The sequence below is a fragment of the Giraffa tippelskirchi genome, chromosome 9 (assembly GCF_054371585.1).
Source record: "Giraffa tippelskirchi isolate mGirTip1 chromosome 9, T2T-mGirTip1v1.2.pri, whole genome shotgun sequence".
Taxonomy (NCBI): Eukaryota; Metazoa; Chordata; class Mammalia; order Artiodactyla; family Giraffidae; genus Giraffa; species Giraffa tippelskirchi.
The window spans coordinates 11,769,410-11,781,428 of record NC_137283.1 but is presented as its reverse complement, the minus strand read 5'-3'; the positions used below and the strand labels follow the sequence as shown (position 1 = coordinate 11,781,428).

The window sequence follows — 12,019 nt, the reverse complement described above, 5'->3', positions numbered from 1 at the left end:
GATACCACTCTAATGGCAGAAACTGAAGAGGAACTAAAGAGCCTCTTGAAGAGGGTGCAAGAGGAGAGTGAAAAAGCTGACTTGAAACTCAACACTGAAAAAACTAAGATCATGACATCCAGTCCCATCATTTCATGGCAAATACAAGGGGAAAAAGTGGAAGCAGTGACATTTTATTTTCTTGGGCTCTCAAATCACCATGGACAGAGACTGCAGCCATGAAATTAAAAGACGCTTGCTCCTTGGAAGGAAAGCTATGACAAACAGGGTATTAAAAAGCAGATACATCACTTTGCCAACAAGGTCTCTATAGTCAAAGCTATGGTTTTTCCAGTAGTCATGCACAGATGTGAGTGTTGGACCATAAAGAAGACTGAGCGCTGAAGAATTGATGCTTTCAAATTGTGTTGCTAGAGAAAACTCTTGAGAGTCCCTTTGACTGCAAGGAGATCAAACCAGTCAATCCTAAGGGAAATCAACCCTGAATACTCATTGGAAGGACTGATGCTGAAATTGAAACTCCAATACTTTGACCACCTGATGCAAAGAGCTGACTCATTGGAAATGACCCCGATCCTGGGAAAGATTGAAAGCAAAAGGAGAAAGGGATGGCAGAGAACAAGATGGTTGGATGGCATCAATGAGTCAATGGACATGAATTTGAGCAAACTCCAGAAGATAGTGAAGGACAGAAGGAGCTGGGCATGCTACAGTTCATGGGGTCACAAAGAGTCAAACATGAGTTAGTGACTGAACAACAGCAAACACTTTGAAGTTCTTATTTAAATTTGAGCCAACAAGAAAGGCAAAGAGAATTTTTATTTATATATGCATGATATGCAACCATTGATTCAGTACCAGTTGGTCCCAGATTTGGAGTTAACTAAAAGACTCATGAGACACACATTTACTGGTTTGTTTCGTGAAGGATGTGAAGCTGGCAGTGCAGCACACAGCTGAACAGAAGTTGCAGTGACACATAATGCATCTTGTAGGCCTCTCCACTGCACTGGACTTCCCAGGTGGCTCAGTGGTAAAAGGATCCACCTGCCAATGCGGGAGACACAGTTTCTATCCCTGGATTGGAAAGATCCCCTGGAGGAGGAAATGACAACCCACTGCAGTATTCTTGCCAGGGAAAATCCCATGGACAGAGGAGCCTGGCAGGCTACAGTCCATGGGGTTGCAAAGAGTTGGACGTGACTGAACACACAACACACATACTGCACTGGACATGTTAGAATGCAAGAGATGAGTTTGAAGTGGGCATGGACTGCTTTCCCACAGGGATGTGGCCACCTCCATTCCTAACTATCTGTTATAGCTTGTTTGTTGCATGTCTCATCAGGGAGTAGGTGTTACCCCAGAGACATTCCTGCATGGCTCACCAATCATGGCTTCACAATGAGTGATTCCGACAACCAAGTGCAACTCACCAGTTAATGCCAAGCATTTATCTTAAACTCTGTATTCCAGAGAGCAGTGTTGCATGAGGTAAACCCAAAGCCCTATCCCCTGGTGTCTGAATTTGAGCTTAGACTTTGAATCAGCTGTTAGCCCTTAACTGGGCCTCCAAGGTGGCACAAATGGTAAAGAATTTGCCTGCCAGTGAAGGAGACACAAGAGACGTGAATCCAGTCCCTGGGTCAAGAAGATACCGTGGAGAAGGAAATGGTACTCCACTCCAGTATTCTTGCCTGGGAAATCCTATGACCAGAGGAGCCTGGTGGGCCCCAGTCCACAGGATCACAAAGAGTCAGACACGACTGAGCATGTATAGGCTAGACACGCTAGCCCTTAACTCCCCATAGATTTTTTTTTTTGGTTTCTAAAATCTACATATTATCTTTTGACCTTTGGAACAAGGGAGTAGCAACTGCATAGAGAGGGAAGTACAGCTGTTTTAACCGGAGAAGTGATGGATATTATTTCCAGCAGTAAGACCAAGGGATCTGGAATCATTTCCACCTAAAGCATTCCCACAAGGTAGCTTCATTGCAGGCTTTAAAAATTATCCTGAGGTATAGAAGTCACTGTAAAATGACATAGAATATATGTAGAATACATTAAAATACATAGAATGTATCTTAAAATAACATAGACTTTTTTTGATCCTCTACCACATTTGGTAGCTTATATTTTTAATTTCCTCCATTTTCTAAATATTAGAGTTGAACTGTAAGGCCAGTGCTTACCATGCCTTACATTTATTCTCAGCCCTTATTCTGCTTTCTTGGAGAGCATCCTTAAAAGTATCTTTTCTCCAGATCCTTTCTGACTTCCCGGATGCATTCTCACATAGGAAATGCATTTGACTTTCAAGTTTCTTCTCCAGACTCCTTGATAAAAGTTTTAGAGCTTCTGGAGCAAAATTTGAAAGACATCAACTTACATGTAATATCCTTTTACTGCTGTTCCAACCCTTTTTCTTCTCATTGCCCTTGCTCTCCCTTAGTGACAGCATTCATTCCCTTGATGTTAGTTCATATCAGTACTGATGCCATTGAACTCCACATTTGCTTTCCAGCTCTCTGCTTGAGCTCCAGATCCATACCTCTACCTGCCTATGTCCCTTGGTTGTCCCACTGGGCACCTCAAACTCCAGTGTGCCCAGGACACATCCATCATCTTCCCCCCAAACTCCTCCAGTTGATTGAATGCACCACCAAGTAGAAATTACAACCTCAGCCTTAACTTTCCCATAACCTGCTCCATCAGAACACTCTTGGACTCCTGCTTCTACTTCCATATTAGTCTTAAACCTAAAAACTCATGTCTTTCTCCACTGTTACCACCACAAAACATCATCTTTTGCCAGGATTACTCTAACAGATGCCTGGGGTTATAAAGATGAATTCTTAGGGGTCTGTGCATTTTCTAAACAGAACACTATGTGCATACTTTGATTAGATGATATATAATATGAAATAATCTAATATATACCATATGTACATACATGTGTACATACATATGGTGTGTATATATATATATATATATATATATATATAAGATTATACATAAACAACCAATGTATAGTCAAGAATGCCATACAATACCAGTGTCTGAGTTTGTGCTAAAGAACAGTTTCCACTTAAGTAAACAGCAAAGCAGTGCCTTATAGAGACTAGATTAAAGAAAATAGTGGAATAGTTGAGTCATTGCACTGCACATAGTAGACAAGGCGTGCAAACTTGAGTTAGAACCTGTACTAGAGCAAGCAGCACACCTTTGGAGCAGGCCATCCATGTACAAAACGATATGCAAGTTCGCCATCAGTACTAATGTGAAATAATCAGTTTTTCTGTTTCCAATTTTAGTAATCACTGGATCAGAATCCCATTTATCTAGCCTTATCATCAAGTGAACAAGAATTAGAAAATTGGCTTTCAAGAATTGCTTGAATACAGAGTTTTGGTTAAGTATAAGGTCTGATTATTCTAAACTAACAAATGGACCCTTGGAGATGTTAATTCTATTTTGTCCAACAAAAGTATGTGAGCAAGTATCCTCTGCATTAATATTATTAAAGTCAAAATACAGAAGTAGGTGAAACATACAGACCAAAGTTCATTTTTTTATGATTAAACCCAACATGAGCTGTTTTATTTCAGCAAAAACAAATCATCCACCACATCAAAGTCATGTTGTTACTAAAAATTTACATATTTATTTAGTTTCAAAATGGAATTAAAGCTATATGCCTACACTTTAAAACCAGTTACTAATTAAATTTAATGAAATTAAATGAAAAAATCTATTAGAAGAATTTCTTGCCCTTTAAAAAGTGTGCATATTCCAAGAAACTACTTTAATTGTAAAAGAGGACCAATGCTATTTTATGTACCTTTTAATGTATGTGGTTTCATTCCTACAACTCCAAATGATCTATGATTCCTTTTTCTTTTTCCTCAGAACAAATGCCAAGGTTTTGTGTTTGACCTCGTCACACACCAGGTCTTTGACATCATTATCATCATCCTCATTCTCCTCAACATGCTTAGCATGATGGCAGAATCACATGACCAGTCGGACGCCATGAAACATTTACTTGAGCGTCTCAACCTGGCCTTTGTGGTCATCTTTGCAATTGAGTGTCTCATCAAAATCTTTGCTTTGAGGCAATACTACTTCACCAATGGCTGGAATTTATTTGACTGTGTGATCGTGGTCCTTTCTATTGTTAGTAAGTAAAACTGGCAACCAGAGGGGCTTTAATCTGAGAGTCAGAAGTAAATTTGCAAATCTTATCATTTGGAATTTTGTCCAGAGTAGCCACAGAGCAGAAAAGTAAATTTAATGTGGTTTTTGAAAAACAAAATAGATGAATGAATGCCATTCTCTTTGGGGAGTTGCTGGAAGATACAGAGTAATTTCCATTCCCTTGACTATCTACACAATTCAAACCGAGTTAAGTAATTATGTGGATCATTTATTCAGTGGGGATAGATGAAATTAAGATGACTTAGAAGTTTTTGTGGGTCTACCTGCTTTATCCAGGGAATTGAGTCAAATTTCCACTTTTCTTCTACAACTATAAGGCCTAAAGAGCATTTCTTGTTTTAAGGATTTGCATTTAGTTTCCATGTTTTTCCCTAGTTCAAAACCCTTGTGGATGTCAGATCACAATTACTGTGCCCCAGAGACATTGCTGGGCCTTCCCTTACCTCCTCCTTATAGAGGGCCTCCATGGCTCAACCTAGATGGGGCTTGCAAGAGTGCATCATAAGGACAAATAGTGCTTTTTCTTTATTCTGTATCTCATGTTAACTTAAATTATAGTGGGAACTACATAGTGTGTCAACTGCTTGGATTTCACTCACCAACTAGCTTCACTCTATAATCAGTATATTTTTCTTAACTGCAGACAGAAATTAACCATAAAGTTTGTAGAAGAAGAATAGGGAGAAAAAGAGGGTTATTGCCATACACCTTTTTATGAAACATATACACACACATGCACATACGTTTACTTCGAAGTTAAATTCTTCATGACTAGGCTATAAGATTTTACTCTGGGTTTTTGAAGTCTGCTTTAATTAAACTGATGATTTAACTGTAATTGTGTAAAACTGCCTAGGGGTTCTTCTTATTGTTCAAAGAGCATGAAGGCAGTGAAAACGGATTTCACAAGTGGAAGCTTTTGCTTTATCTCAGAAAGGATGCAATAAACAGATATGCTGGATCAAAATATTTTGATTCTTAACACGATAGCAGCAATGCAGATGTTTCAGGGACCAAGAAAACGGTACAGTCCATAGTCTGTTCTACTTTTTAGCCATGGAAACTTATGTAGATAAGGTTTAGTAATAGATCTTTCAACATGCTTATGGTTAAATAGACTGTTAATCTTTATTAGTTAGTTTCAAGCACAAGTCCCGGTGAAATTGACAGCAGCAATAAAGTTAGAAAATGATGATGAGTCTGGGACAACCCCCTGAGCGCTTAAAGAGTCTTCCTCCAATATGCAGAGAGCAGCTCATTCATTCCACTATTTGCTGAAATTTTTCCAGGCAGTGCCAGGCACCATAGAGTTCATGGGAACTGGAGGAGGTCGCCATTACCCCTACCATACAGCCTATAGCCTGCCATAGAGACTGAAGACTCTAGGACTGGGCTGCCTCAGGCCAAACTACAGGCCAAAAGCACAGCCCCTCCCATCAGCAGAAAATTGGATTAAAGATTAACTGAGCAAAGTACAGACCTCCAGAGCAAGACCCAGTTTCCCTGAAACCAGTCCCTCCTGTCAGGAAACTTGCACAGACTCTTACCCTCATCCCTCAGAGGGCAGACAGCATGAAAACCACAATCACAGAAAACTAACCAAGGTGATCACATGGGTCACAGCCTTGTATAACTCAGTCAAACTATGAGCCGTGTGGTGCAGGGCCACCCAAGACGAATGAGTCATGGTGAGTTCTGACAAAACGTGGTCCACTGGAGAAGGGAATGGCAAATCACTTCAGCATTCTTGCCATGAGAACCCCATGAACAGTATGAAAAGGCAAAAAGATATGACACTGAAAGATAAACAACACCCCCCCTCCCCTGCCCAAGGCCAATAGGTATCCAATATGCTTCTGGAGAGGAGTGCAGAAATAGCTCCAGAAGGAATGAAGAGGCTTAGCCAAAACAGAAATGATGCCCAGCTGTGGATGTGTCTGGTGGTGAAAGTAAAGTCTGGTGCTGCATAGGAACCTGGAATATTAGGTCCATGAATCAAGGTAAATTGGAAGTGGTCAAACAGGAGATAGTAAGAGTCAACATTGACATTTTAGGAATCAACGAACTAAAATGGACCATAGTGGGTGAATTTAATTCAGATGACCATTATATCTGCTACTATGGGCCCTTAGACCAAATGGGGTAGCCCTCAAAGTCAACAAAAGTATCTGAAATGCACTACCTGGGTGCAGTCTCAAAAATGACAGAATAATCTCTGTTCGTTTCCAAGGCAAACTCTTCAACATGACAGTAATCCAAGTCTGTGCCCTAACGACTATGCTGAAGAGTATAAAGTTGAACGCTTCTATGAAGACCTACAAGACCTTCTAGAACTAACACCAAAAAAGATGTCCTTTTCATCATAGGGGACTGGAATGCAAAAGTAGGAAGTAAAGAGATACCTGGAGTAACAGGCAAGTTTGACCTCAGAGTACAAAATGAAGCAGGGAAAAGACTAACGGAGTTTTTCCAAGAGAATGCTCTGGTCATAGCAAACACCATTTTCCAACAACGCAAGAGACGACTGTATACATGGACATCACTAGTTGGTCAATACTGAAATTAGGTTGATTATATTCTTTGTAGCTGAAGATGGAGAAGCTCTATATCATCAGCAAAAACAAGACAGAGAGCTAACTGTGGCTCAGATCAGTTCAGTTCAGTTCAGTCGCTCAGTCGTGTCCGACTCTGCGACCCCATGAATTGCAGCACTCCAGGCCTCTCTGTCCATCACCAACTCCCGGAGTCTACCCGATCATGAGCTCCTTATTATAAAATTCAGACTTAAATTGAGGTAAGTAGGGAAAACTACTAGACCATTCAGGTATGACCTAAATCAAATCCCTTATGATTAAACAGTGAAAATGACAAATAGATTCAAGGGATTAGATCTGACAGACAGAGTGCCTGAAGAACCATGGACAGAGATTTGTAACACTGTACAGGAAGCAGTGATCGAAACCATCCCCAAGAAAAAGAAATGCAACAAGGCAAAATGGTCATCTGAGGAGGACTTACAAATAGTTGAGAAAAGAAGAGAAGCGAAAGACAAAGGAGAAATGGAAAGATATATCCATCTGAATTCAGAGTTCCAAAGAATAGCAAGGAGAGATAAGAAAGCCTTCCTAAGTGAACAATGCAAAGAAATAGAGGAAAACAACAGAATGAGAAAGACTAGAGATCTCTTTAAGAAAATTATAGATACCAAGGGAACATTTCATGCAAAGACAGGCATAATAAAAGAAAGAAACGGTACGGACCTAATAGAAGCAGAAGAGATTAAGAAGAGGTGGCAAGAATACACAGAACTAAACAAAAAAGATCTTCATGACACAGATAACCACGATGGTGTGATCATCATCTAGAGTAGACATCCTGGAGTCCAAAGTCAAATAGGCCTTAGGAAGCATTACTACAAACAAAGCTAGTAAGGGTGATGGAATTCTGTCTGAACTATTTAAAATCCTAAAAGATGATGCTGTGAAAGTGCTGCACTCAATATGTCAGCAAATTTGGAAAACGCAACAGTGGTCCCAGGACTGGAAAAGGTCAGTTTTCATTCCAATCCCAAAGAAGGGCAATGTCAAAGAACGTTCAAACTACCATACAATTACACTCATTTTACATGCTAGCAAGGTTATGCTTAAAATCCTTCAAGCTAGGCTCCAGCAGTACATGAACCGAGAACTTCTAGGTGTACAAACTGGGTTTAGAAAAGTCAGAGGAATCAGAGATCAAATTGGCAACATCTGTTGAATCATAGAAAAAACGGGAATTTTGAAAAAATATGTATTTCTGCTTCACTGACTATGCTAAAACCTTTGACTGTGAGGATCACAACAAATTGTGGACAACTCTACAAGAGATAGGAATACCAGACCACCTCACCTGCCTCCTGGGAAACCTGTATGCAGGTCAAGAAGCAACAGTTAGAACTGGACATGGAACTGCTTCAAAAGGAATACATCAAAGCTGTACATTGTCACCCTGCTTACTTAACTTATATGCAGAGTACATCATGTGAAATGCTGGGCTGGATGAAGCACAGCTGGAATCAAAATTGCTGGGAGAAATATCTATAACTCCAGATATGCAAATGATACCACCCTAATGACAAAAAGTGAACAGAAACTAAAGAGCCTCTTGAAGGTGAAAGAAGAGAGTGAAAAAGTTGACTTAAGAGTTCAACATTCAAAAAATGAAGATTATGACATCCAGTCCATAACTTCATGCCAAATAGATGGGGAAAAAATGAAAACAATGACAGACTTTATTTTCTTGGGCTCACAAATCACTGCAGATAGTGACTGCTACCATGAAATTAAAAGATGCTTGCTCCTTGGAAGAAAAGCTATGACAAACCTAGACAGCTAAAAAGCAGAGACATCACTTTGCTGACAAAGGTCCTTATGATTTTTCCAGTAGTCATGGATGCATATGAGAGTTGGACCATAAAGAAGGCTGAGTGCTGAAGAACTGATGCTTTCGAACTGTGGTGCTGGAGAAGACTCTAGAGAGTCTCTTGGACAGCCAGGAGATCAAACCAGTCAATCCTAAAGGAAATCAACCCTGAACATTCATTGGAAGGACTTATGCTGAAGCTGAAGCTCCAGTACTTTGGCCACCTGATTCAACGAACTGACTCATTGGAAAAGACCCTAATGCTGGGAAAGATTGAAGGCAGGAGGAGAAGGGGATGACACAGGATGAGATGGTTGGATGACATCACTAACTCAATGGACATGAGTTTGAGCAAACTCTGGGAGATAGTGAAGGACAGGGAAGCCTGGCATGCTGCAGCCTATGGAGTCACAAAGAATTGGACACAACTGAGTGACTGAACAACAACAAAATTAAGACCTACCACATTAAGGAATCAGAAAAAAGACAGAGAAATTAATTGAACCCCAAATCACTTGCTGCATGAAAGAACTGAGCTCACAGGAAAGACAGATTACTGTGAGCCTGATTACTCAAAGAAATATTCACAGAGGAAGTGAACCTTAAAGGAGGAACCTCCTCCAGTTGTTGCTGAAATGGTAAAAGTTCCACATCTCAAAAAAATTGGCTGTCCATCATCTCTAATGACCTTAGAGGACCCTCAGAGGAAGAACAAGGCCCTGTGTATATGAGGCAAGCATGTTCAAGCCATTCTGTAATATTTGGATCAAAATATGAGTTGTTTTAAATCCTTGTATAACTTGCTTGCAGAGCAAGCAATGAGAAAACAAGGTGACGTTTTATGCCAAATATTCAGCAGTCTGCAGAAGCTTCTGCTTGAGATGCCACTTCTGGGATATTTACAATAACAGAGAAACTGTCTCCAATTTATTCCCTTAGCTTTTTGAGTTTGGCTTTCCAGAAGTCCTTGGAATGAGCATATTGACAAAGATGAGAAATCCTTGGCAGTTTTAGCCCAAAGACAAGTATCGCAACACCACCTTCTTTCTCTAACTCTGTCCTTGCCTGTAGCAGGCTGTGTTCAAATTCCTCTACTAAGAACTTGTTTGTTTAAGAAACCTTGGGGTTAGTGGTTGTACAACTTCCACTGATAGCTCACACTCAAGCCAACCTTCAGTAGCAGAAATTTCTCTTTGCATTCTAATCTAAATGACTCCATCAATAGTTTATCTGTTTTCCATTCTATGTATATAATAAATATGGAAAACTGTTATATTTGGTACCCCATGAGTGATTTTAAATGCCCAACATAGGTAATAATGTATTTCAAGTCCATTAGGTAACTTACAAAATAGCCTTTAATAAACTGCATTTTATTTCTTTTCTTTGGAGGGTCTTCTTAGATGTCCTGTCCCATGTAAATTCGTATCTAAATTGTATGAACCTTGAAAATTGCTCTCCAGTTTAAGGCACATATATATTTTTTCCCTGATATGGGTAAAAAAATTCTTAATTTTGTACATAAGCTGAAAAATAATGGTAAAAAGTTGGTCTCACTCAGATTGAAAGCAGGAGAGACAGGCTATGTCTAAAATCAATCTGCCTGCTGGAAATTCATTGACCCTCCTCCTTGTCTTCAGGTACCGTGGTTTCTGCCTTGGAAACCCAGGCCCAGATTCCTTTCCCTCCAACACTCTTCAGAGTGGTTCGCTTGGTTCGGATTGGCCGAATCCTGAGACTTGTTCGAGCAGCGCGAAGAATCAGAACTCTGCTTTTCGCTCTGATGATGTCCCTGCCCTCTCTATTCAATATTGGTCTTCTCCTCTTTCTGGTTATGTTCATTTATGCCATTTTTGGTATGAACTCTTTTCGCAAAGTGGAGGCAGATTCTGGAATTGATGACATCTTCAACTTCCGAACTTTTATAAGCAGCATGCTCTGCCTCTTCCAGATAACCACGACAGCAGGCTGGGATGCCCTCCTCAGCCCCATGTTGAAATCAAAAAAGTCCTGTGACCCCAAGTCAGATAGCTGTCACCTCTCTACCATAGCCATAATCTACTTCGTCACTTATATCATCATCTCCTCTCTCATTGTGGTCAACATGTATATTGCTGTGATTTTAGAAAACTTCAATGTAGCCACTGAAGAAAGTGAGGACCCTTTGAGTGAAGATGATTTTGAAATGTTCTACGAAGTCTGGGAAAAGTTTGACCCAGAAGCAACACAGTTTATCAAATATTCTGCCCTTTCTGACTTTGCTGATACCCTTCCTGAGCCTCTGCGTGTGGCAAAGCCAAATAAATACCAATTTTTAGTCATGGACTTGCCAATGGTGAGTGGAGATCGTCTCCACTGCTTGGATATTCTCTTTGCTTTCACCACGAGGGTACTTGGTGAGTCCAGTGGCCTGGACAGCATGAAAGCAGCAATAGAGGAGAAGTTCATGGAGGCCAACCCTTTCAAGAAGTTATATGAACCCATAGTCACCACCACCAAAAGGAAGGAAGAGGAAAGATGTGCTGCTGTTATTCAAAAGGCCTTTCGAAAGTACATGATAAAGACCAGGTGTACCTTGAAAGACGGGCCTCATTCAACCCTCCAGACACTCTCCAATGGAGACTTACCCACCTCTGGGGTGGCCGAGGGCAAGGTCCATTATGACTGAGCCCCACACCTCCACCCATACCTTATAGCCTCCAAGCCTTGCCTCCAGCCTCTGAGCTCCAAGCCATCCACAACTCTGTCTACAAACAAGAAGTGAACTCTCTGAACTAGCCATTCCATTTTTTTTTTTTTCTGGCTGAAAGAAAATATTTTAGAATTCACATCAAAGGATTCTTATAGAGATAAGGATGCCTGACTATTACTACCAGTACTATTTTAACAAAGAAAAAGACACTAGAAAGGTCTATAGAAGACATACTAATGTGAGGATTGAAGCACAGTTCAAATTATGTCAAAAGAATAAGAAACCAAAAACACATTAAAGTTTTAAATTATGTTTCCCATGTGTTCCTGAGTACTGTGTCCAATACCTTTGTTGGGTGTTTTCCCCAGTGAAAGTATGTGGCTTATCACATATAGCTCTTTTGCATGCTAAGTGAGAATTCAAAACCTGCCAATAAACACTTATTGCAGATTTTTTTAGCCATCATTGAATATTTTGAGTTTATTTTAAACCTAAAAGTGTGATCATGATTTGTGTCAGTTACTACCCTATCTTTCACTAGCTACAATATCTGTTATATATATATGTGGGGAAAAATAAATAAATGAAACTTTCAGTTTGCATTTCATTCGGATAATACACTAAAAATCCTTTTGTTTGGTGCTTGTTTGAATAGTGGTTTAAATGTGGTACCTAAATTGGAATTAAAGGCGATAGCCATTGGTG

At 40.0% G+C, this 12,019-nt stretch overlaps 1 protein-coding gene across 1 annotated transcript in view; it reads left to right on the top strand.

Moving 5' to 3' along the window:
* SCN11A (sodium voltage-gated channel alpha subunit 11) overlaps positions 1-11,779 on the top strand; it is a 133,222-nt gene extending 121,443 nt beyond the window's left edge. The window contains exons 29-30 of the mRNA XM_081527406.1: positions 3,913-4,183; positions 10,263-11,779. Coding sequence (XP_081383532.1) covers positions 3,913-4,183; positions 10,263-11,290 — 1,299 coding nt within the window. The 3' untranslated portion in view covers positions 11,291-11,779. The remainder of the gene's footprint in view (positions 1-3,912; positions 4,184-10,262) is intronic.
* Positions 11,780-12,019: the final 240 nt, after the last annotated feature.